This window comes from Solenopsis invicta, chromosome 2 (genome assembly GCF_016802725.1).
Source record: "Solenopsis invicta isolate M01_SB chromosome 2, UNIL_Sinv_3.0, whole genome shotgun sequence".
NCBI lineage: Eukaryota > Metazoa > Arthropoda > Insecta > Hymenoptera > Formicidae > Solenopsis > Solenopsis invicta.
The window spans coordinates 2,186,491-2,214,358 of NC_052665.1; the positions used below are offsets into that span (position 1 = coordinate 2,186,491).

At 37.0% G+C, this 27,868-nt stretch overlaps 3 protein-coding genes across 12 annotated transcripts in view; 1 reads left to right on the top strand and 2 right to left on the bottom strand.

The window, feature by feature from the left end:
* Positions 1-27,868, top strand: part of LOC105196478 (neurobeachin) — a 233,392-nt gene that overhangs the window by 182,769 nt on the left and 22,755 nt on the right. For all 10 annotated transcript variants that reach the window (XM_026135361.2, XM_026135358.2, XM_039459670.1 and 7 more), the window contains one exon: positions 24,939-25,056. In XM_026135361.2, the coding sequence (XP_025991146.1) occupies positions 24,939-25,056 (118 nt within the window). The remainder of the gene's footprint in view (positions 1-24,938; positions 25,057-27,868) is intronic.
* LOC105196457 (protein mab-21) lies at positions 6,721-9,496 on the bottom strand. The gene has a single exon (XM_011162404.3). It carries the CDS (start codon positions 8,861-8,863, stop codon positions 7,766-7,768), a length of 1,098 nt encoding a protein of 365 aa, XP_011160706.1. The 5' UTR covers positions 8,864-9,496; the 3' UTR covers positions 6,721-7,765.
* On the bottom strand, positions 12,734-14,660 carry LOC105196456 (protein mab-21). Its single transcript, XM_011162403.3, is given in 2 exon segments — positions 12,734-13,617; positions 13,619-14,660. Coding segments are annotated over 2 exon segments (1,110 nt in total). The 5' UTR covers positions 14,261-14,660; the 3' UTR covers positions 12,734-13,149.

Consider the following 27,868-nt stretch of genomic DNA (forward strand, 5'->3'; position numbering starts at 1 on the left):
CCTCTTTGGTGAATTAAAAATTCCGGCGTAGCTGAAAGAAATGAAAAAATCCGCGTATGCAGGATGTAACTGGATCAGTGGGCCGAAATTTGCAGACGTACATGTGTCAGATAATTTGGAGTAAATTCTTTTACGAGATGTAAATTTCATTGATTGCTATCATCTTCTGCAAAAGAAAGATACAAGCTTCTTTTCGATTTATAATAAATAAGAATGGATTTTATACGAAAAAAATTAATATGAAATTAAAACTAATATATTCTACTTAATAATCATTGTTTTATTTATGAACAAGAATATAAAATTTTTGGTAAACTTAAATACATAGATGTAACTTGTTCACATGAAGAAATTTTGTATAGTTTCACCAAGAAAAATATATTTATCTTTATTCAATAATTATTTTCATGAATTTTAAGAAAAAATCTAGTAGTAAGTAACAATGTATCTTCAAACCAAGAATTAGAATTGTTCACACCATTATTATCAGAATAATTATGTTTTGCTATTTACATGACTATTATAATTATTGAAATAAAAATATATAATATTTTGCATTGTAATTTAAAGTTGCCAAACTCTTTAAATAAGTAAATATTCTTATAAATATTCTTGTTTATGTATCCGACAATGATTATTAATTTGATACAAATTTTTATTCGGTGGTCGAGTTGACTAAGACACCCGCTCCGGAATATCGAGAGGTCCCTGGCTGGAGGTGTTATTTCTTGCAACAAATTTTTTAGTTTTTTTTTTTTAGGAGAAAGGATTCTCACATTTGGATGCTTGTTAGCATCAGTTATTATTAAATTGAATTTCAATTTAATATCGTGATATTACTATTTCTTGTTCAACTTGGAACTGTGTTTTAAAACTGCAAAGTTATTTGGCGTGCAGTTTCGTGAACTTGAAAAGGAATATGAAATCACACAATAAATATCAGCACTCAAATCTAACTATGACCTATAAGGCTTTCCGTTTAATATTGCGTTTTCACATATCGCTCGATATTCTCTATTTAATATGATTTATAAATTTTTATCTGTGCATTATTATCATATCTGGTACATATGTTTATTTCTCGAAGAGGCCGATCTAGAAAATCTTGCGTTTTAACCACGAAGAAGATAAAAGATACTCCGCGATCTCGAAACGCTCGTTAGCTTCTCTATGGAAATCGTCGAGAGACAAACGTCGATCGCGTGGCGTTCGACCATTCGCGTCCCGATAAACGCAAATTACAGATGTATAATGTACAGTAATCCCGTTTCAGTCTCAGCGTATCCTCGCGACAAGGATCGTCGTCGACGAATCCTTACGGTCGGTCGAGCTAGGCGGAGAGGAGATTCTAATGAGAGCTCACTCACTCTCTCGCGAGATAAGCGTCGCGGTCGGGTAGCCCGTAACACGACGCATTCGTCCGTGCATTCCTGTCCGGTTTCCTTCTTTTCTGGTCGCCCCTTTCCCCCCTCCCCGCACCCTTCTTCGTTCCCAGTACTCTTTCGTGCGCCGCAGCATCCACCGCGTCTGCAGTACAGCTCTCTTTCCCCATCCTCTCAAGTCGCATATCTCTTCAGCTTTCGTTTCCTTTTCGCTGTTTCTTCTCTCGCTCCTACCTGTTCGCAGGTTTCTCCCCTCTTCCGCCGCTCGCTTCGCCATCGTCCACCCCCGGCATCTTTTGTCTTATTATTTTGTCGGCGCGCGCGGCCGGCAGGTATACCTCTCCTTCTACACGGCACTCCTCTTTCTCTCTCTTCTCTCTGCCGCGATCCCTGCATATAAACATCGCGGCTTTATCTGAACGTTTTATAGCGGGAGAGGTTCATGCCGGCCGAGGAGACCAACCGGGATCACCCCGAAGGAGGAGAGCCGAATCAGTGCCCGGCTCTCTCGTACCAGGCACTCGCGCGCGGGCGTGGAGCGAAGATCACAGCCTACGCTTCTTCGATTCTCTCTCTGTGTGTTCCTCCCTCTGTCCCTGTCCCTTCGCCAATTATGTTCGCTTTCGCGGATTTCTTCTGCCTTTGTCTCGCGCTGCCTCGCACGATCTGCGCCGAATTCGAAAGACGGAGCAACCGATGCAATGATAAAGCGTCCTCGCGGCCCCCCTCATAGGACACTGTAAAGGAAAAGGAAAAGAAGGACCGAAGTTATTTGCATGCTGCGACCAGATCTCTCTTTCTTCTCTTTCCTCTCGTTGTTTCTCCTCTCTTCTTGCAAATTTTTTCCGCATGCAATACTTAAAACGATCATTTATTCAGTAAATGATGGGAAAGGGCAAAATATTCCTTCTCAACATGAGATAAAATTTTGCTGCTTTATAAACGCGATTTCTAATTTTCGTTAAGTTGAATATCGTCAACGGGGAGATCTACTCTATTCATCGCGGAATATCCATTTTGTGTTATGTATTGCCGATCATACATCTTAAACAGAAATAAACTCACATGAGCGACACACACTGTCGTTACTAGCAGGTAATGATTGAGCTACAAAAATGTGATAAATGCGAGATCAATATCACGAGACGGTAGTATTAATAAGCTTAGGTATAATTTAATTGACAGCGGTCGTATTTTATTATCGCTGGTGTCGCCAGCGTGCCTAACGATTAAGTTTGTCGTTATGAATAATAATTTATTGTAATTGCGCCGCTTCTAATCAGTCATAGCTTTTTTTGTTATTCTTGCGTTTTACAGAGCGGTCGCCTGTCAGCCACCTTGAAAGTTACGGTGATAAACCGATAAGCATGTAAATTTGTTCATACAAGTTGTCGCGCATTCGGGTCGAATTGCAGCCGTCTCGCAAAGTTACGATGTGCAACCAGCACGTGATGTTTGAAATTAAAAAAAAAAAAATCATTGCGAGGTATTCGTGAGAAGAATCTTATTATTTGCCGTGAAACGTAAAGTAAATCTAATAATATTGAAATTTTTATTTCTTTTGTGCACTTGATACGATTTAATGAACGATATTAGAACAGGATAATCGAGAATCATTACATAAAACTAGCAAAAGAAGCTGATTTTTTCGTGTGAATAGAATATACAGCTTTGGTCAAAAGTATTAAGCATACTTTTTTATTTATTTGGAAACATTTCCTGTTGGTTACTGCACGGAGAAAAAAAGCATCAACATTAGCCTAATTGGAAATATTTTCAATAACAGTATTAATGAAACAAAAAGACTAAAAGTAAAGGCAATAACAAATATAAATGAATAAAATTTAATTGAATTGATTACACATATTAGCGACACGGCCCGTGATTCGTTTAATTGAATTAAATTACGTTTTAATTTATACGTTTTTTTTCTCAGTGTAGCATTATACATGAATTTAATGAGTTCTTAAAACAAAGGATAATTCAATAATAGTGGTAATAATAGTGGTAAAAGATTTATGAATAAATAATAAAAAATAAAAGTACCTAATACTTTTGACGAAGGCTGTATGTTTTTTACAAGATATATTTTTTCTCTTGAATAACACGTTACATATATTCAATGGTCTTGCGCGGAACTGTTATCAGTGTAAATTCCATTTCTTTACATATTATCATACAAATCAACATATATTCTTAACGTTTCTTAATGTTTCTATGTTTTTGAGATATAATTCCAAGTAATTCGTGAGAGTAACTCGTTTTACTTGCTTTACTGGTTTTAATTGCGGATTTAATTACTACTCGCTAGTTGATCATTCTTGCTAAAAAAATAAAAGAAAATAACTGCATACATACCAGATCAAGGTCTCGACATTGATAATATTCTCATTTATATAACTTGCATGGTTTATGACTGTCTTTATATAAATAACGTTAATTTTTCTATGTTCTTTTAAACTCGCATTTTGTTGCCTTTATATTTGATACTTTATTTTTATTGACCATCTTATTTTATTGATGCAAGCAACCTATGCACAATCTCTAATTTATGCTGTTTAATTATGATGACGTACATCTCTTTTATTGTAAAGGGCAGTCCTTTAATTTAGGTTGTTATCCTCTTAGATTTATTTATTTTCTAAAAACTCAATTTTGTCTTTTATTTTAATATTACGTGAAATTCTTTTCTAATTAGTATTCCGATGCATAATAATTTCTAATGAGCGAATTTTTACGGAACAGAATAATAAATTTTTTAATTTTTTTTTTAAATTGGTTAAATCTGTTTTCATTTTATATTATTTCAAACCTATGTCAGATTTAATTAAAAAATTTATTCCAATACAGTCGAGTTATTTCAAACTATTAGAAAATTGCGCAGTCCTATTTGATAACAAAAAAATTTGTAATGCGCAAAGTCCTGACAGTCATAAACTGGTTTAGAAAGATGTAGGAACAAAATCCTAAAGTTTCAGGTTTGTCCTTTATTTTCTCTAAGAAAATGTAGTTTCCGTGTATAGGGTTGTTATACCAGTTGCTGAACAATCGCCAATGAATGACCGTTTAGAAAAACTAATAAAATAATAAGGCTACAAAATAATAAACTGCGAAATTAATTGATATCGTTGAAATCTAATTTTCATGCAGATTTTATTAAAATGTAATTTTTTATTTGAAAATGTAATTGTATTAAGTTATTTTATGTTTGTTCATTGACTGGTCCAATTTCTTATTTGTTCATTGATTGGTGCAGTGACCCTATAACAAATTAATTCAGATATGATGTCTCCGTCAGATCGTGAGATCAGCGCTGATGCTAAAAGATTTATTCGTACATCAAAGACGGAAAATTTCGTCCATTACTTACAGAGGCCAGCTGCAAAGATTGCACGCAAAGACAGGAATATTTGAAGTTTCTCTGATGCACGTATGGTAAACACGGTTATTAGTAATTGTTGTTTGAACGAATGCCAGTTGTACGACCGTTCGTGCCAGCTGAGATGAGTCTTTACAACTGACGCGCGGTCTCAAATCTATTGCGCGTGCGAAATCATTTGTTACTTCCGTTTAGGCTTTTAGTAAAGTGTCTTTGAAACATGTGCTCGCGCGGCGGCTGGCTGGAGAAATACGCCGTAACATCCATTAATTGAACACGATCTCGCACGAGCCTCGTTTCGCAAGACTGCCTTACGTGTTAACCATCGCCGCGCATTTAGCTTGCAATCTAATGAGTTTATTTCTGTCATGATTGCTCATATCACTACTTATTTTATTATTTTAAGAAAATTGCGACTCTTTCGCGCCGCGTTTGTGAAGAATTAATTAAATATTTCTGATTGTAGCTCTATATTTTTGAGAAAGTAGTGTATTGCACTTTTCTTATACAATGTAACGACATATTTGCTGTTAATTATCAAGCTTGCAAATTCATGTGTGCGTACAGTTCCGTAGTAGCCAGATACATGATAATATTTTATGAAATAATAGCTTATTCGTAACTTTACCCTTGCGCCTCTATAACACTTAAAAGACACGTAATATAATTCTCAAGAGGCTATTTGGTTATCAATCTAATGCATTTCTTTTCCTTACACGAGACAATCTTCGTATACGAGGGACGGTGCTCTTCTTCATGTTAGAAGTAGCTGTTTAAAACCTGCCCGGTCCGCCGCAAGTTATTACGTAGGCCGTAGGCCGTTACGACTATAAGTTTGCGGTAAAACATTGAGATAAGGCTCAATTAGCTTATCAAAAAGGAAGGTAGTTAAGTCGAAAAACAAGAAGGAATGACGTACGACAGTAATTATCGACTTGTGTCGAAGGGAAACGAAATCGCCGAAAAGATAACCGTAAACTTACGCTATTGTCATAAAACTCAGATATAATTTTTGTAACTTTTTGCAACGGTAACTTGCATTTTTTGTACGTATCGCGAGGGAATAATTTTGGCGCTTTAAATAACAGTGATGGAATCAAGTTCAACGTGTACTTAATCAAATTTCATTTTTTTAGGTTTTGAGTAATATTCGTAAGAAATAATATTTCATTATACTATATTTGCGAAATAATTGATATCGACTAGTTACTTTTGAATTTTAGAATAAGTGAGGATTCGAAATGGATTTTTAAGTAATTTCTATCATAAAAATCGAATCATACGTAATTGGATTTTTTACAAATACTCGACTCCCAAAAATGAAATTGTTACTAAAATATTAGGAATAAATATAGAAATAAAATTTCTAGTAAAATACTCATAAACAATTCGAACACGTATATTCCAGATTCGAGTCCACTTGAAAGTACTACATTTATTTTTTTAAGTTATCATAGAAACCACGCAAGCAGATTTGAATAGAACTTACTGAGATACTTAATCCCATCACTATCAGATAGTTTGAAAAAAGCGACGAATGAGGCAATTCCAAGTCACACACGGTAAAAAAGAACATGTGGAAACACTGAATACATGTCCAGTTTTCCCGCGACGATCGCCGGGCGGATCGCGATAACTTTTGCCGTCGCTAGGCGTCGTAACACGCGAAAAAGAAGTTGCGCGTGCACGGCGTTCCCCAGCGTCTCGTTCTCACCTCGATGCCCCATTGGCGATGTAAACGACAAAAAAAAAGTGTGAGAGCTGTAAAATTTACGAGGCCTAACTCCGAGGCTCTCACCGTCGCGCGTTCGTCGCGAGCGAAACGTTTAACGATCGTCGCGCGGCGACTATCGATGGGGTACGGCGATATTTACGACGACCGATTTTTCGGGTGGCACATACTGAGAGGGGTAAGGAGTGGGTGAGTATGATGTGTCATCAACCGAGACGCGAGCAGGCTTCCATATAAATAGTACTATATTTCACATTTCGTTACAGTTCAATAAATATCTTTCAAGTTTTATATTTACATAGGCGACGGAGGTCGCGCGAGGGACTTAAGAAAGAAACGACGAACCCTCAACCGTGGTCGCGATCACAAAAGCTCTACAGTACGTATATAGTAATCAGCATGTTGAGAAAACATTATCAAAGCTAATCCAGTCGCGTCAACTCTTTAAGTGTCATGGCAGTATTTGCAGTCTTAGGCTTAAATACTATCGTGAAGATTACGTGCTTTGAAGTAAAAAGTACCACATTTAGAAAGGAACACATTATAAGAAACAGGTTTCTCGTTACTCGAAACCTGCGCCTTTATAACAGTCATTGGATTTAAAAATCTTAAAGAGTTAAACGCGGAGATTGGTCGTTTTCCTTTTTCGCTCGACATATGCAAGATTTTTGTACCACGGATTAAAGGTTGTTTCACGCGCATCGTCACAGCATTGCAAACCGCCGTTGCAACAAATTGAATGATAATTCTTTTGCGGCTCTATAATATATTTACTTTTATGCTTCGCGCCGACAGTAGAAACGGAAATCTGTCTCTAACGTCGAAGAGAGATTATTTATGGCACTAATTCGATCGTCTGCGAGCAATCACGTGTTCACCAAACATCACATACACGCGTAATTAATCTCGCAAGGATTGCTTCCGGCACACACTAAATATCTTCGGGAACATCGAAAACATGTGTGATCTTCAGATCCGCGAAATCCAGGAAAATGCAGATTGGACTTCCCGATGACTCGACGACGGTGCGTTGGATGACGGCAAGAACCAAGGAAAACGTGTGGTTTTTTTTCGTTAAGCTCGAGTAAACTTTTCTAACGTCATTAATCTTCAGTCCACGAGATGCGTATTCTCGCGCAGTACTTGCACGGCTGTTGTATGATGAGACGTATCTTACTCGCGCGTCGAAGTCATCGACGGTGCAGTTACAGGAACGTGTGACAAGATTTGCGAGATCAATTCACGAATCGTACGACACTCGGCCGCGGCTCACTACAGTTTCTCGAGCGCACGACTGTTCGTGAGTAACTCCCTGGTGAGTCTCCACACCTGCTTCGCGGCGTTCTCCAAACCGCTGGGCGATTTTCCCTTGAAGAGATCGAGATTCGGTAGGAAATAATGCGGGCATCTGCGACATTGAAGGCAAGAAATTAGCTGCAGAAAAATGCCGTTTATTCGCTCGGCCAGACAAGCCTCGTCCCATTCCGCCTCGTGCGGGTGTTTCTCGCACTCGTAGAGCAGTAGGGTTTTCATGTGGTAGCTGGTGACCGGATTTCCCGGTAGATCAAGGTGCCGGTCCCTAAGCGTCTTCAGTATACTGAGGCAACGCTTTCTGCTCGCGCCTTGCAACAATCGATTCTCCGCGTCGATAAACGACAACGCCCAGGCGTCGCCCTCCATGGCGGACTGCTTTCCCTGCAGGCCTATGCATTCCTTCGAGAGCATATCGAAGCCCTCCGCTTTCACCTCGGCGACGATGTTCGGGTGCGGCCAGGGTATATGCGCGATCGGCCAGTGGGAGGCTGACCTGGGCCACAGTCCAGCGCACTTGAAAGCCGGCGTAATTTGCACGACGTATCGCTCGCGTATCCGTAGCTTCACCTCGGTGGTGTCGGCGATCATCTTCACCGAGTCTCTGTACGTGCACTTGTCGCAGGCCTGCGCCACTAGCGTCTGGAATCTCGAGCGAATCTTTCTTGCTGACAAGTAACCGGATGCGGTGATGAATTCGACCCAGAGGGACATGGATCTCTTGCGTCCGTCGCTGAGCTTCAGCACGGCGCAGCCCGGCAGGGTGCCGTCATCCACAAAGTTCAACACGCCCATCTGATTCAGATAGATGACGATCTCGAACTCCGTCGGCGAGATGACGTCGAGGCCGTCGAACCGGCCGTTATAATCCGTCAAGGACGAGATGAATCTCGGCTCCTGCACTTCCACCTCTTTTAGCACGTCCTGCACGACTCGACACACTTCCTGAATGGTCTTCGCCACCTGACTCTTCCTATTCATCACCCGTTCGCCGAAGTACTTGTTGAACTGATAGACCATCCTGGAGTGGGACGAAATCATATCAGGCGGTACCAGCATCGTGCACCGCCCGTAGTCCACGGATGGTGATTATACGGTCTTCAGCTTCTCCGAGTCATTGCATTCTCGTATCTTCTCATCCAGGCCTTTTCCTCCGCTTCGCGTTGTCATCGAGCCGTTTTGCGCGATCTATCGTATTGTATGGGAAGGCGAGATACGTTACTCGGCGTTTGACCTCGTTAGATTCGTTTTCCACCTGGTGTTCTCACCAGAACGCACCGTGCGTCGGAGACACCAACGAAGCAGGAGGAAGAGGTATCACGAGCGTCTCCGTGCAGGAGCAGATTGCCGACTGCGCTGATGTCTACCTCCTCCGCGTCACCCATCCTCCGTGGCAAGCACGAACGCACGGCTCGCTGGCACGCCTCCTCCGGTAGATTACGCCTTCTGCCAAGGATTTTTGTCCAATGGGAGATCTGCCACGCTGTGTGGGCGTGGTTAGCTGCGCCAGACCGACAAGATCGATCCGGCACAGATACTTTAGCAGCGTTCATGTGTAGCGTGCACGATAGGGGAACGAAGGTAACGTGAGGCAACCCTCGTGGTAGCCCTTCTTCCTCCCCATGAATTATGCAGGAACTGCTTAGTTTATTTCCCATCCGTGAGGACATGGTCCCTCCTCTACAGCCCCTTTAGTTATTCCGAAATTTTTGACATGGTGGACCACAGCCGTGTCTGCACTACCGGAGTACTAGAATTACCTTGATCTACTATGTCAAAGATATTTTATTTTCAAAAGATTGGCAAAATTGGAAATTGGTAGACTATAACAATTATTCTCGATTTTTCTAATCATCTCGTTAGATTAAGATAACCAAGAAATATCTCTTTAAAACATAAATAAATTAATTGAAATATTTTGAGATATTAACAAATTGATTGAAAAAACAATATTGTTATTTCCCAAAAATTAAGATAATTAGAAATTCTAGTATTAAATCGAGCCAAGGACGAGCAATAAATCAAGTTATTCTAAATCACATACATTTTCGTTATGTACAATAAGAGAAAGCATGTACATTATTATAATAATGCGGAACTAGTTTCTACCTTTAGCCATTATAATAAATATTAACAAAAATAGTTATAAATAATCTAACTGTCGTGCAAAGTCAAAATGCAAATTTTTACAAAATTGTAGGATCTAGTTACTAATTTTACATCGAGTCAAGAAAATTCTATAAAAATACAGGATCTGACCAATAAAATTTGCAAATATTGTTGTTTGTTGTCATTACTGCGTGCTTGTATTGATGTTAAAAAAATCTCTATTTATTACATCTAAATATCCATTGAATCTTATCAGACCAGTAATTAATTTTGTGAATCTTTCATATTTATTATAGCGGCTGATGAAGGCCCAGTGAGCAGTGAGGCAGAAATTAGTTCCGCGTTATTAATAATGTATATGCTTGCTCTTACTTGCATAACTAAAATATATGTGATTTAAAATAACTTAATTTATTTCTCGTCTTTGGCCCGGTTTGATACTAGAGTTTATAAATATACAAGAGAAACAAAGCCTAATAAAATAACTATGATTCTTATAATAATATCAATTGCAATAAATAATGTATTATTGTTAACATTGATGGAGCTATCGTATCATCTAATCATAATGTTTTATATCGCTTCTCATTTAATGTGAAACAAAAGAGAATATGTTCAATCAATGAAGAAAACGAAAAAATATAAAAAAAGTATTAGTATCTTAATATATCTTATAATGACAAAAACACTGCAGTTTCTTGCAGCGGAGAATGTAATTTGAGATTCCACAGTCAACAGAGATCTTTACAGTTCGTGTTAGAGTGTAATAACAATTATCATACGCATTTGGAAATGGTCGAACGTGTGGTAAAGCAAGAAAAGTGAATGGCACCGGTTAACGAATGTCATCACCAGGAAAGGAAGATGCGGAACGTTAAGGATAAAATTAAGATAAGAAAGTGATATTCTAGGTAGGCGTATAATGAAGATGATAGTCTTCGCTTCGCTGCCAACGAGTCGTTCAAGGCTTCTATAACATACATGTTAAGTATAGGTATTCGGCATAATAATTGTGCAGTACACGCGTATCACAATCGGATATACAACACATTAAAAAAAAATATATTCTTGTAAGAGAAAAACCGTTCTGTTCAAAGTTAATTGGCGAAGATACGATCATATTTTAACTTTGCAGGTTACGAAACGTGAAATTTACGAACCAAATCATGTTTAGCAATTCTTATAAAAATAAATTTACGAAGTTACACAATATTTTTTATACTAAAGCAAAAGTAGTGTTTTACACGATTGTATTAAAACATTATTTTTTTATGAAAATATACGCATATAATTTATAATTAGTTGAATAATATATTTAAAAACCATACATATTTTACAAACATATTTATATATAATTTATTGAGAATAACATTAAAATATAATAAATAAAATCTTCTAATTGCAATTGAATATAATTTCCAGTAAGAGAAAAAAATGTTTGTGTAATTATCATAATTTAATTATGATTTAATTGTTTCGGTGCCAACTACATATTAACAATTGTTTTAATCATGTACGTTTTATAGCTGTTTATTATTATTAAATATATATAAATTTTTTAAACGAATGCTTAAAGAAATGTATTCACTATAATTGTAATTTTATTGTTTAAAAATGTTTATTTTATTTTTGTCATTTAACTTGATATTTTACTATATAAATAGTAATAGAAACTACTATAAATTATTTAAAAATTTTTTTCATAATCGATAGTACTACAAAAACAAAGTTATTACGTTAAAACAGTAGTAATTATAAAAATAGAACTTCTAACCATAATTATTTTACTATGCAATTATAATCATAAGTATCAAACACTTTTTTCTCAATGTCAAAGTGGGACAGCTTTTTAAAGTCAATAATTCTTCAATTGAAGATGAAATAAGAGTGCATTTATTCATTATGTACATTTCATGTTTCAAATATATATATATATATAATGATCCAATTATAAAATAAATACCATTTAAATAATATAAAAGAGAAGTATGTATACCATATATATACATATAACAATAAGTAGTGAAACTACCGTCGGAAGCTTACTGCTAACCGATTATAAATATCAGTTCAATAAGGATAACAAATCACAATATTCCGCTTGGATAAACAGATAATTATAATAATAATGAATCAAAATGTATTACACATTTGCTTCCTAAATAACTTAGAATGCGATGAAAATTTTGTTTCATTAAAATGTTTAAAAATTCATTCACTAATACAGTTTTACAGAGTATTATTAAACTTTTGGAGAACATTGTGTCTTCAAAATTTATCTTATTGTTATTACAATTCTGATATTTCGTTGTTTCATAATTGAGATAGAATAGTTATTATTGTACTAAACAATTATACGAAATACTCTATTTCAACAGAGCCAATTGCACAATCCATATGCATTGCAACGTAACATTTTACATTAACTATCGAGATATGCCATCGACATATACTTAGCTAGTCGCATGGGTATCATACATTAATTGCCGTGACATTGCTTTTATTTTACAGCAGTATACATTGTTCGAGGTGAAACATTAATATATTAATTATATGAAAAATAATATAACCAAAACGTAATAATAAATTCATTGTATTATATATTACATTTTGCTACATGTATTTATATAATTTAGTTGAGTGTATACTTTTCGCTTCTTTTAAGCTTCTATAATTTGCGTATACATTTTATTTCCATCTACTCAGGTGAATTATCATTCTCGATTTCGACCATCATTCATTATAATCCGTTAAATATGAAGAAATAAATTTCGATTTGTTTGCAAAATTTGCGAAGATCAAACTTGATTTTCTTCTTAATGGTCAAAATTTTTGTTTCTATAAATCGTACAATCAATTTTATATTAAGCCAAATACAACAATTAAATAGATGGTATAAAAAGAATTATGGCTAGATTTTTAATTCTTTGGCTATTTGATTTCCATGCGACTTCTTGAATGTCAAAAAGGAAATTAATAGTTTGAGTTATCTACTCGACGATCATTATTGCTCATTGAATCGCGATTGTTATTGAAGGAAACAAGTACGGCTTACGTGTCGAGAGTCATTTGTAACAATGCACCAAATCCTTGATACAAGCGTGTAATTAAGTAATAACAGTAACTACAATACTGTTCGCGTGTAGTATCGGAGAAGCACGTAATACCATGCGGTAATAACGTTCCCAAAATCGTGTTACACGTGTCAACGCTCTCCTCGTCATCGCGCTTTCGCGCTAAAGCTTCTCCAGCGCACGGCTATTCGTGAGCAACTCCCTTGTAAGTCTCCAAACTTGCTTCGCAGCATTTTCCAGACCGCTAGGTGACTTTCCCTTGAAGAGATCGAGATTCGGTAGGAAGTAGTGCGGACACCGTCGACATTGTAGACAGGATATCAGCTGCAGAAAAATGCCATTAATACGATCGGCCAGGCATCCCTCGTCCCATTCGGTCTCGAGGGGATGTTTCTCGCATTCGTGCAGCAGCAGAGTCTTCATGTGGTAGCTAGTGACTGGATTTCCGGGCAGATCGAGGTGTCGGTCCCTCAGGGTTTTCAATATGCTGAGACACTTTCGACGACAGCCGCCCTGCAGCAGCCTGGTTTCCGCTTCCGTGAAAGACAGTACCCAGGCGTCGCCCTCCATCGCCGATTGCTTGCCCTGAAGCGCGACGCTCTCCTTCGACAGCAGGTCGAAGCCCTCCGTCGCCCTCCGTCTTGACTTCCGCCACTAGATTGGGATGCGGCCAGGGGATGTGCGGTATCGGCCAATGAGCGGCCGATCGCGGCCACACGCCGGAGCACTTGAATGCCGGTGTAATCTGCACAACGTATCGCTCCCGTATCCGTAGCTTCACTTCGGTCGTGTCAGCGATCATTTTCACCGAGTCCCTGTAATTACACTTGTCGCAGGCCTGCGCCACCAGAGTCTGAAATCTCGAACGTATTTTCCTGGCTGACAGATAACCAGACGCCGTGATAAACTCAACCCAGAGGGACATGGACCTCTTGCGTCCGTCGCTGAGCTTTAACACGGCGCAGCCCGGCAGGGTGCCGTCGTCGACAAAGTTGAAAACTCCCATCTGGTTCAGGTAGAGGACCACCTCGAATTCACCCGGTGATATCACCTCGAGGCCCTCGTAGCGGCCGTTACACTCGGTCAGGGAAGAGATGAAGCGTGGCTCCTGCACCTCGACCTCCTTGAGCACGTCCTGTACGACCTTGCATACTTCCCGTATGGTCTTCTGCACCTGGCCCATGCGAGCCTGTACCCGCTCGGCGTAGTATTTGTTCATTTGGTACAGCATCTTCGACGGGCCACCCATGATATCTTGTGGAACTAACATCATGACGAGATTGTCCGCTTCCGACGATCCTGAGGATGTTCTCCCGCTTCGAACGAGCGAGTCTCATTCTCCCGTGCGCATATTCACTCACGGATCGACATGTCATTGGTGTCGTTGTTATTATTGTCAATCGTTTTCCCGTGCATGATTCCGACGGCAACTCGGCGATCGCGCTATGATGCCGGCCCGATTTTCGGGTCGGGAGGAAGGCACTGCTCGAAATTTTGCAGTCTCAGAAAAAGGTCGCCGGAACGGGTTACGGATGAACGAATCGTCGTGCGTGCCTAATCGCGCGGCAGGTGTTGTACGTGCAACGAGCGCAGCTCGAGGTGTCCCGCGCGCGCGACGACAGAGAGAACGTCGCTGACCACCGGCTGGTTCTACCGCTTGTTGTAGTTGTGTGCTCCGTTGCTCAAGTCCCGCCTTCCAAACGACAGGGTCACGTGGAGCGTGCGCGTTGTTACCACGCCTCCTGTCGTTCCTCCTCCACTGTTCCTCCTGCCGCTCGCGGTACCGTCGCTATCGATGGGATGGCGATAAACTATGCGATTTAAGGAACCCTACGACATTCCGTTACTAGCGATACTTCGATTTTCAGTAATATTTCTATCTAGCCATTTCACCTTGACTTTGATGGAAAATTTCGAGAAATTTTTATGTGAGGATTTTTCAAGCTAAAACAAATATTACATATTACTGTTAAGATATAATGCAAATTTGATATTTCTATCTAGTCATATTTTAATTCTGTTTAGCTTTTATGGGACATTTTCAGGAATTTTTATGGGGACATATTTCTTAATAAACTGAAATATATAGTTATTACTATTGCTGCAAGAGATTCAGATAAGATTGTTTAAAACTTTAATAATTTTATATAATTATAGTTTGACTTTCACAGAAAATTTCGAGGAACATTTGTGAGAATTTTTCAATAAATTACTACATTGCGTTACGTGAAAACGTTACGTATCATTATACAAAGCCTGATGCTTGAAACTTGATAATGATAATGATGATAGTTCTAAAGTGGCATTGTTATTTTGAACTGAATCATGCAAACTTTGTTTAAAACTTTTTCTTTAACAATCTAAATATTGTACTAAACAATAGCACTAGAATTTCATGAAAGTTATTTGTTACGTTAAAAAAATGATTTTGTTGAAATAAAGATTTAATTAAATATAGATTTAAAAATAATTTTATTGAACCGTCGAAATAATTATGTAGAACGCTCAAGCATGATGAAATTCAAAATACTGCAAAAAGTTTTAACGTTTTAGTAACTAATTTATGGATATTCTGCATAAATATTTTTATAGTCTAAATTGTTTTTAGATCTATATCTAGCTAAATTTTTAAATACTTTAAGGAAACTTCTTTCTGTGTACATTTAAGAAAGAAGTCATCAGCCCTAACGTTATTCTTCATATATATATATATACGTACATATAAAGAAAAGTCGCTAATACTGATTCACCCTTCCTAAAACGGCACCCTCGTATTTCTCGGAAACTAAACATCGCACCACCATTAATACGGAAAACGTTATCTGAGTAAACAATAATTACAAAATTTTCAACAATAAGATGATAGGTAGATTCAATGTTGACAATTTCAATGAATTTTTTCACATATTTTTTAATACTATAAAATAGCTTCGAACGCGATAGATTCATTGATAAGATATTCAAAAACGCGTGTAGAATGGGAAGGATTCAATTCTAGTCTTTTTATTTCATAAACGTCATTGTTTAATAGATAAAAATACATTTTATTACTTTGTTTATCAATTTATTTATTTTATACTTAATTTCTTCCTTATGCAGACGTGTCTGAATTTTAATATTACTGTTTAGAGTGCCAGTTTCCAATTTTTCAGACGCCTTTTTGGATTTTGTTGCAAAAACATTATTACAAAAGGGTATTATTAAAACTGCTAAAAGACACTTTCCACGTGTATTTATATTGTTAAAGTTTTATTTTTAGTTTTTGTTTAAGAAATATTATTTAAAAACGGAATGGGGTGCCAGTATTGACGACGTGCCTTTGCATATTTCGGTAGCTGAAAAATATTCAAGTAAATGGATGAACACTTCACGAGATTCCGTATCACGATAATTCCGAGTATAACGAAACGAATAGATACGATAACGTTCTGTTGAAAGGATCATTTGAATATTGAACGCTGGCATGAAAGGCGACGTCGCTTCCTGTTTTCGTGCGTACGTTTCCAAACGTAAATATGGAGCTTCAGTCTTGATTGTACGCACGCACAGATACACACACCGTAGAGGCAGGTGTGCGCGACGAAAAATAGCTTACAAACACGAGATACTGGAGCCTCCCTTTTATAATACAATCGTAAAAACTTACGCTACAACACAAATATCCAGCGAAGAATATAATACTGATCGGCCAGGCGGATACATTGCAAGATTTTACCGATTAAACCTCCATATCTTTGGCCATCATCGTTCTTCGCTCACTTGATCGTCTCAACTCTTTGTAATAGAACAGTTTTCAACATTGTCATGAAAGCTCTTTTGTTACAATATTATTTTTTTACAAGAAATACATTTTTTTTTACGAGATGTAACATTTCATGGTCGAAATGGATCTTATAAATGCTTAATAACATTTTCATATCAATTATTAAATATTTAAGTTTAATGTAGGTATTTTATTATATTAAAATATAATAATATATCTATTATATTAATATATTGTAAATATTTTTCAATTCTATAGACTGCGCATGTCAATATGGTTTGTCAAACTTGAAACGTAATCTTAAACTGAAGTAAGAAATAATATCTTAAATTAATCATCAAATTTACAATACTGAGCATCTTTAAAAAACTATAAAGAATTTATTGCGAGGAATATCACCCCAGCCAAGGTTCAAACCTAGAACTCCCTCATTCCTTGACAGGTGTCATTGTTTTTTAGTTTTTCTCAATGCTTTAATGATTCCTTGTTCTAATCGGAGATCCAATTTTTTATTTCATTGAACACTGGGAAAAATAGTAGTACTTTCGAGCTGTTTTATTTCATTTACTTCATTACGCCGTCCATCATTGTCCAACTCGTTGTTTATGCTCCGATTGCCAAAAGCTGCGGAGCGAAACGGCGGGTTATGCCAGAGAGTCGCGCCACGTTCAATTCACGCTCCTCGTTCGTGGATAATCGAATAAAGCTCGAGAATCCAATCTACTCCAAGTTGGAGTGGTAGATTGGTACCCGGCGGTCCCTACTTCTCTCTCGCTAATACGACTTGATTCATGAGCCGAGCACGTGTGTCGTACTCGCGATCTCTCTCCGTCTCGCTCTCCCTGTTTCGCCTCTCCCATCTTGCGTTGGTGAGGCGAGGGGTCAAACGTTCTGCTACATCAGCCCTCGCATTAAGGCAGAACCCGAGGGCTCTTGCCGCCCTAAATGTGCCTTTCATCATCCCATTTCGAGTTAATTCGTTTATCATCTGAATTATTTGTACACCGATGTTCTCGCGGCCTGGTTCGGAAAATGACACTCTTGAGAAATTATCGCTCGATCGGAAGCTACCGGCTGTGTGAAAAACCAAACGAAAGCTCCAATTCGAAATTATTTTTACTCAAAGCACAAATTTATTTCAAATATTACAGAAATATTTTATTTGCCTCGTAACGATCGAAATTATCGAGATCACAGATTTCGTTGCTTAGCTCATCATCTTCATCGTGAATTGAAAAATAAGTTCAGGCGCATTCGATGCACGCCAAAATATTTCCCTCGGCATTATATGCACAATAGGTAGAAGAGTATCTTTGGTTTCCATTGCGTAGACTCCTGTTTTCATTGTGTAACATTTCTATCGAGAATCATGACGCATCTTTTGGGACGACCACTCCGGTCTGTGCAGACGGCACGCCGAGTCGACCTTGTAAATCAGCTCGAATGAACATCCCCGCGTAATCCTCGAGTAATCCGGGACCCGTTCGTTGAGCTTCGGCAGCCGGCAAGAGAGGCGGTGGCTCTGGAGTACGTATTTCACGGTTTCTTTGTCAAATGGCACGGAAAATATAGATCGTCCCGAATGTTGGGATTTCATCTCAAAGAAATTGCCCCGATCGTTACGTAAATCACTACGAAAACTATTTACTGGATCGAACGATCGAGAAGAAAGAAAATTCTATTCCGTTTAAACAATATTTTTTTATTAAGTATAATAGAAACGCGAATTTTGTATCCGATCGTGTTATTAGGAGTTACCTCGAAAGTTTATATTTGAAACAGCCGAAAAAGCCGCGTAACAATTAACGACGGTCGGTCGTTTACAACGGTATTATTAATAGCAGCGGCGACCTCCGATGCTCTCTAATCTCCTTAGTATTCACGGACTACTAGTTCAGACGAGCCACTCAACTCGACAGACGGCTCGTTCTGTTACCGGAAACAGGTCACATAATTTACTATTTTATGATACCTGGGGAAACTCACGATACGGGTTAATTAAATGAAAAAACATCGTTCTCTCGCTCGCTATACATCTATTGAGCGTCATTAGTTCGGGCAGCTTTGTCCATGGCGGCTATTAAATTTCGTCCATGTTTCGTGCTCGTCCACGATTTCCTCGTTACGCATGTGAGATATACACGAGTACACTTTCGAAAGATTTTTTTTTTTTTTGGTTCGCGTGATGGCAAATTTAGCGGAACGCGAGGCGAGTCACGCTGCGTGATGCGCCCTTTGTACGTTACGCAGTGCGTTATCTCGCGCGATGCTGCGGTAATAAAGGTATGAGAACACGCACGTGGCACGCATAACTCATCGCCGCTTGGGATCGCCGCGATGGCACCCGAATGTTTCGAGCATTAGCCGGCACATTCTCGGAAACAAACGCCGCGCCGCCTGTTTCCGTCAACGTGACAACCGTACGATAGTAAAAACCTTTTGTAAAATTCATTTTTATCGTTGCTTACTGGCGATAATAAATTTATATAAATATATATTCTGGGTGCGTTCGCTTTGGTCTCTGCTTTGGCCCTACGTCTATGACGATCGTAACAAAGTAATATATAATAACTGTAAAATAAGCAAATCTGTTTATCTGATTTCTCTTAAAAAAATAAAATAATAATAATAAGTGATAAAACTAGATACCTTACAATTATTAAATAAATATATTGCTAAATGTTAACTATGTAAAATTTCAAACGGGTGTGTCAGACCTCCATGCGATTTTTTTCTATAAATAATAATGTTGATAATTATTTAGGTAAAATGTTTTGTTTAAAAAATTTTCTTCTTAAAAGATTTTGACAAATCGTCGCTTCTCTAATTAATTCCTTAGATTAAATAATATTCTGTTATATTTTTTAACTTCCATGTGTATTGCAATTTATTCTTTGTACGTAGAACATGTGGTTTAAAACAACTACATTTGAGTCAAATTTAATATTTTTATAGTTGAATTTAACTTCATTATATTAATTAAATTAACGACATATTGAGCAGAAGCAATAGCGACGTAGGAATAAAAAAAAATAATTTAAATTGAGTACGTGACGAATTTAAAACAGTGTGTGTATGAAGAATCACCCCTTCGGTGAACAACTGAGATGTATGCAAGCATAACGTTTTACTAGTCATTCGTACGCTGCACTTCACTATGCCATTTGTATTGTGGTATCGTGATTTCGAGAGAACTGTCATTGAAATGCGGGGAGAGTGCTCGTAGGCGTCCAAGTGAGCTCGACGAGTGAACGGCGCTGGTCCATTATTGTCCGGCGCTTAATCTGTTTGTTGTATACCGCCGGCGGGCTGCTAAGTGGTATCCCATTCTATGATAGACCCTACGTTGCATGAAGAGCCAGCGTGCGACGAGGGGGAGGGGAAGAAAACCCCCTTGCGAATGCGACACATGTTGTTACATCACGTCGCCCATTGTCATCGCGGCGCAACCCCGGCGCTCTGCTGAGTCGGGGACGGTTTCGGTTGGTGAGAGATGAGCACGGAGAGCATCATGGGGAGCTCTAATCGCGTACCACTTGACACTCAGCGGCCAGGACCTCTCTTTAACCGCGTGTGGTCTTCGCCACCCAGCCGCTAGCTCGCATCGCGACATGTAAACGTATTATTTTTATGTCCTACCGGTACGATGTACATTTTGCGGCTTGATGACATCTCGAATAGAGCTCCCGGAGATGAACATGCTACATGTGCACGTAACGGACGTGCGTGCAGAAGTGTCTCGCATTTCTCCTCTGAATACAATAATTACGCAGAAGTATAAAAAGTATTTTTTAATCTATAAATAGCCTAATTTTTTCGCGTGATATAATTTTATAATTTGAAATTGTTATTTATTATTTAAAAAAATTTATACAAAATTATTTTTTTAAAAAGGAACGAGAAATGAAAGAAATGGATACGGATTCTCTATCATACCGAAAACTATTGTAATGAGCTTTATTTTCTTATTGCCGGAGTATAAAAGCACCCCGGGTGAGTATTTCGGAGTAAACAAAGAAGAAGAGATCGATATTGCATTAATAGTAATGAGCATTAATTCTAGAGAGCTATTATAAGTGAATTTTCATTTACGTGCTGATTCAAGTACAATTTTTTTCTATTAAATTTTGAAAATTTAATTAATAAATATTTGGAAAATAATATTTAATAAAATTTTCTTATATTTAAATAGTCTAGCTCTTCTCATGCCTCGCAATCCATAAAGTAAAAAAATCTAAAAAAATTCTTAAAAGTGTAAAAAATTTTAATTTTGCGAGTAAATTTTCATTTAGAGTAGTATTAACGTTAGAAAAATATGTAAGTAGTACTCAAGGGTTAATAATATTATAGTTATATATCGTTAGAGATTTATTTCTCTTTGGATATAAAATAGCCACTTTATCAGCGAGATATAAATTAATACGCACAGCTATTAATAAGTCTTCCTTTTTTGTATATCGTTGATACGTAAATGTTATTATAATATATTTTACGTTTTATCAAGCTACTTAACGATTCTGTTGAACAGAATCACACGAATATTGTAGTTAGAGTTACGTTTCGTTAAAGAATCGTCAGGTGTTTCGTCGATTAACGCGATTGCAACAAAGAGGCATCGCGTTAGAGAACAATACGTCGTATCCCGCCTGCACGGGGGATTAAACAACGATGAATGAGCCTATCTAATCCTTGACAAGATTTAATGCGTAGTACGTGATATATCTGTGTTGCTGCCGCAGGTATCTAAATAATGGATTCTGAGCCGCGATACTGTCCTTATCAATCTCGAGCAGTGTTTGCGGAGAGCTTGCGCAGATCGCCCTAGGGGTTGGCTTTGTGCGTTTGGCCTCGTACTGCGGGCTGATTTCCAGCCTTGCGCGTTGCAACCTCCGTGCAGAAAATCGCCGCGTGACTCTTAGAGAATTCTAAAAAAAAAATTTTTTTAATTTACATTGCTTAAGCTTATTGCTTATTATAAAATAAACACCCATAGAAAAGAATAACACCCATAGAAAGGATTTCATTCAATGCTTTCACTCTTCTATATGCAGGTATATCATAAAACAGAATCGAATATAGTCATAGTCATAATTATTGTTAGGAGAAGAATATATTTTATTCTTAAATTTTTAAAATAAAAAAATTCTCAAATTTAGAATTAAATGTTCTTAATATTTTTACTTTTAATACTTAATATTTTTTTAAAAAGGTAAGAAATGAAAGGAAGGAGTACGGATTAGGTATAATACGGATGCTCTATTCAGTAACAAAAACTAATATACTAACTTTATTTGTTTTTGCTGCTGGAGTGTAAAGACATCTCAGATGACTATTTGAATTAACAAAGAAGAAAGTATTGAATTTCTTATGATAGAACGCTTATTCGTATATTATAGTTCTCTTTGATAGTGTCTTGAATTGCGTAGCGGTTAGTCATTGCGTGTTATAACATTGAATAAATTTTTATTTTAATTGTAAGAATATATAAATAAAGTAGTCACAGAGAGAACTGATGAGAGTGTGGCGCGGTAATCAATGCGCAAGTTATTTCTGTTCAAAGTGTAGACTTTATTTTAATCCGGACGTTTCGGGACCATTTCAAGCCCTCTTGAGCAAGTAAAATACAAAAATTTTAGATATTGATTAAGTCTTTGTAGCGAAGGAGTTATTCAATGTGACTTTATGATGTCCGCTCGTAGTGACAACCTGGTTTAACAATCCAGTTTCGACTAACAAAACAAATTTGCCATAGAATATTTTATTTTACACAAATTATGGAACCGTGCGAAAATTTCTTAAAGATGATAAGTTTTTTAAATGCGTTCGTACTAACTGACTTAATTACATCCGCAACATCCCGATTCTAGTCGTTAATGACAGTACCGAACGTTTCTTAAACTAGTGTTGCGAATGTAAATAATAAGAACAAATAATTTATTTAATTTATAAAAGATTAATAAAATCAAATAAATTTTTATTTTTCTCCGAGATATTTTTTTCTTAAAAAAATTAAATTAAAAAAAGTATTTTTTAAATTTAAATTTAACTTTTCTCTAAGAGTATACAAGATTTTGATTCAAAACATTTAAACTAAAACACTTTATCTTTTTTAATTATGTCCTTGATATTGCAAATGAGTGATATGACGTTTATGATTCACAGATTCGAAATTGTATTCTATAATTTTGACATGTGTGGCACGTTATTGTTAACTTTTAACATGCGTCCAACGATTTAAAACGTATTTCGACATCTCTGTCTTTTTCTTCGTTAACGAAATTGACTTATTTCTCGCTTGTCTGATGTCGAGGGATCAACATCGTCCTAAGAATTTACTTTGATGATTTGGCGCGATAACGTTCTTCGTTCTTGTGAAGATATTATATTACGAAATAGAAGATCGTAAATTACAAAAAAAATGTTAGATTTATTAAAATGTTTGTATTCGAAAATGCATTAATTTTTATATTTTACTAGTAATTTACTCTTTATTGACGATCTTTTTGTTTGTTTTAATGGAAACAATTGCATTCATTATGATTAAAATTGTACATAAAATTGAATGTTACTTATTCATTTTTGCTTGTTAAAATTTGATGACTGTCTCCTTGAGGAATTTTGATTCTATTTCTTCCTTTTGTGTAATTTGTACGTAATTGTACAGCTTTCATACACGTACGTGTGCGTATATACGACGATTCTCATATTCCTTGGAATTCACTTGCTACTGCTATAAAATTATCGAGATGCTTGCGAATTGCACATTTAACTTTTCAACTTGCGAGTGAAACGCGCTTTTGAAGAATAGTAAAACAATTACACGAACACGACGCTAAGGTGTCTTCAGATACCGATGTTAGGCTCCGATAATTTCGACAACATTTCTGGTTACGCTTACGTTTGCAATACTCGCGTTTTTATCGCAAAAGGCGGCCTTAACAAACGACGAGGGCCGCAGATAACATCTTATTGGCATTTCTGACCGGAGAGGCGGGAACCTCTCGAGGGTAATCAGTTGAATGGATCATTTCGGCGGATTATTTCGAGGATAATTTCATTCGCCGCGCGTAAGGACATCGCGGCGGCACGATACGTCCTCATTAAGAGGCAAAAATTGAAAGCCTTGTTAGATGCGGGGTGGTAAATCCGGGATCCCTCACTTTGTCTCCCTCCTGCCTCCCTTCTTTCTTATGCCGGGAGATCTTTTTCCCTTCCACCCTGCGCTCTCTCTCTCTCTCTCTCTTTCTCTCTCTCGCCGAACCTCGTTTTTTTTGTTCTCCACCTCTCTCCCTCTTTCGCCAACGAGTTGTTCACGACTCGTTCGAGAGCGCAAGTCCGCGAGGTCCTGGGATCGATTCCCGACTCAGCAGGAGGCTCCTCCTACCATGACGGCCATCTTGCAACCGGCACTAGTCTCACTATATCACATCACACTTCACTGCACCGCGCGGTTGCATTCTTATATTCAGCCATGCGCCCGTATCCTCGGACCATCCCGGTATCTTGGACCCCAATGGCTATTTTCCTTGCGACGGGAAATGGTCATTTAATTATCATTGCGAAAGGTATATCTCGACCATTGTGCTAAATAATTACTATAATAATAAAGGTATATTTCGTCCATTGCGATAAATTAATCACGAGGAAGTATAAACATTAATAAGTAAAAATTGACCGATTTACGTGAATATACAACAAGTAGAAATAATCCTTTATTCGGTTAGAGCTGGATCTCAATGCATAATAATATTTTAGCAAGAATTTATATGCATTTTTCAGTATAGCAAACTGCGCGCTGAATATTTCCTGTCTCGAAATACCTTCGGTCTTGACAGGCCCTAATTGGTGATCAATTTAATAATATTAATGCTAATAAGCTTTGAAATATTGCAAAGAATTTAGCAAAAGTATTTAGCAAAACACTTTTTAATTTAGCAAACTTATATGAAAATGACGGTATCGTAAGGTAGTAACAGTCTAAGGCCAACCGAAGGACGTCTTTTAAAATACGTAAGTTAACTCTCCTTCATAATTAAACGAATGACAATCGTATATTACAAAATATTATAAATAATACTATACACATAGATGTGTGTGTGTGTGTATGTTATTTGAACACTGTCTGATTCTTTTAAACTTAAATCTAATATAATTAATAAAAGGAGCATGTTTCTAATTTCTGTTCCAGGTGCTGAAGTACTGCGACCACTTGCACGGAAAATGGTACTTCTCCGAGGTGCGCGCGATCTTCTCGCGGCGTTACCTGCTGCAAAATGTGGCCATCGAGATCTTCCTCGCCAGCAGAAGTAAGTGTCGGCGTTCTTCTCGTTTTGTTCGTCCTCAATCAGCGCGCCGCTTTCGGACGAGAGAGAATTCCGTTTCTTGTCGACTCCCCGTGTTCCCTTTCGCGTTATTTTGCGCGACGAGAACGCGATCTAATCCAACGAACGGGCGGCGGCGGAATCCTGAACTCGCCGCAAGGTGTTGCGCCCGCGAGTTAGTTTTTACACAATAAATATCTCGCCCGCATTTGTATGTCTCTTTCTAAACTCAATTTGTTATTCAATCCCACGGGCGCACCTGCCGCCGTTAAAAGCTGTACTTTATTTCGCAATAATTTAACTTCGATTGCTTCTCGTAATCCCACACATATGATAGCATAACTTTTTATCGGGAATTAATGTAAAGCTGCAGCATTGATTAAAATACTTCGATTTCATATTAATTTTAAGTTGAAATCAAAATGTTATAAGGTAAAATGGTACAATTTTGAACGAAATGAGATTTCCGAAGTTTAAGTTTGATAATTTTGATCTTATTGTGTGATGTCAATAATTTTTTTATTAATCTTACTACATAAAAATTGTTTGAAAATTCTTCTTTTTGCTCAAATATGCTAGTGTTTGAATATTTAGATATAAATCTGAACACATGAATATCAAATTTTGTGTTTGTGTCTACTATGGTCTAGATGGTTTCTCTTCTAATATAGTATAATGTTAGTTCTCATTCTGTCAGTTTCCCTTCTGTCATCACGAAATGTAGGCGCTAGAAAAAACAATTTATTTATGAGAAATACGAATTACACAACGTCATATTTAAAATTATACATATTGCGATACATTTTTGAATACTTTTCTGGAATAAAATAAATCTATCACTATTTTGACACATCAACAATAATTTTTTTTTTTATATTCATGTGTTAAAGATGTCCGGGTCATATTTCAAAACATCATCAAAAATATAAAAATTTTATAGAATATTAATTGTAGTATTACGTTTGAGTATCTGTGTAAAATTTGAGCACAAATTACTTATTGGTTTAAAAGTTATTTAATTTTTTGTTTGCTCTTGATTCTTATGCAAAATCGCATTTTGTAATATTTATTTGCAATTTGAGGAAAAAGTAGCATCACTAAATTAAATCAAAATTTTTACATATATTAATAAAATTCATTTATAATAGATTAATCGTTTAAAAATTATTTATTTAAAACTGCAGTCAAATATAGTAATTTTTTGCTGCAAAAATCATGAAACCAGCTGCAAAGAGGAAAACAATGAAAATTTTGATTCATAATAACAAAAATCGGGCATTTGCGATTAAAATTTTTTATTGTTGATTAGAAAAAATAGCAGAACAAACATTAGAGAAGCCTTCAGTTTTTATATTTCAATAACTTTTAGCTTGTTTAACTAAAACTTTCTAATTATACTAGAGTTTAAAATACATGTAATAATTTGAAATTATATTCTGCATGGATTTATCGCGCTCGCGTAATTACTAATAATAACACATTCGTTAACAATTGTTTGCCTTTTGTTTATCCGAAGCGGATTGCCGTATCGTGTAACAAACTCCGCGTGAGAGAATTATTTATACCTGCCTCTGGCCACTATCCCGCTGATTATTTCTACGGGGCGCAGATAAATTCCCAGGCCTTCCCCGATTCTAATCTGATCCTGACTTTCGATGCGTCGTCGTCGTGAGGAGACGTTAGCGGTGGAATGTCATCCCTGCGAGGTGCCTTCGCCGTTCATTAAAAAAATCACTGGAAACGCGCGTTCGTTAGTCGAAAAACGCCGAGGAACACGCACGGATCGCGGATCTCCTCTCTCTCTCTCTCTCTCTCTCTCTCTCTCTCTCTCTCTCTTTCTCTTTTTTGCGATAAATCGTCGAACAATAAAAACCGAGGATGAGTTACTTTATAATGGGACCGCGGTGTAACTTTCGGTCACCGAGCCGCATGCTTTACGTTACGGTCATCCGAAATTACGTGGAGGGACCTCCTCGTTATCAAAAGTAGCAGTTAGTAGCCTGCAAGACGGCTCTCTCACGATTACCGCTTCTCAACACGCTACCTCATGTCCGCTCGCATAATTTACGTTATCGGAAATTTCGAATGTCGCCACGGATAAAAGCGGCTTCTACGACAAAGTGAATGGAGCATCTGCTTACCACATTAGAGACGCGCGAATCTTAATAGTTAAATGATTAGTAATACGCGCGTGCGCGTATACCAGCATGAATTTAAGGAAAAACACGGAACACCTGGAAAGAATATACATTACTGCATTCGTAATAAATGTGCGTAATATGGAAGTTACTGAACGCGTACCGGCTTGAAGTGTATCTATTCAACATTTTACATTTTTACTTTATATGAGCAACATTTAGTGACAAAAATAAAAAGTAAATAAGAAATAAGTTATGTAGAAAAACTTTAACAAATTTTATTTTGTTTTGCGCATGCTATCAACTTTTTTTTATATTAATACAAAAATAAATTCAAGCCAGTTTTATTTCAGTGTTCTTATTTTTTCATTATTGTTATTTATTAATTATTGAATACTTGATTGTTTTTTCGATAAATTATTAATAAAATAACTATTAATCAATATATAATAGTAAATATGTAATAGTCCCTTATATTTTTAATTATTTTAATTCATAAATTTGATATTATTGAAGATGATACAATTTAAGAGACCACAGATTTTAGTTTTCTAAATTATACCTTTTGCAGCATGGTACAGAGAAGCTTATAACAAATTAATTATTTATTACTGAAAGATTTAATATGTAACAAGATGACATCAGCTACAATTTTAAAC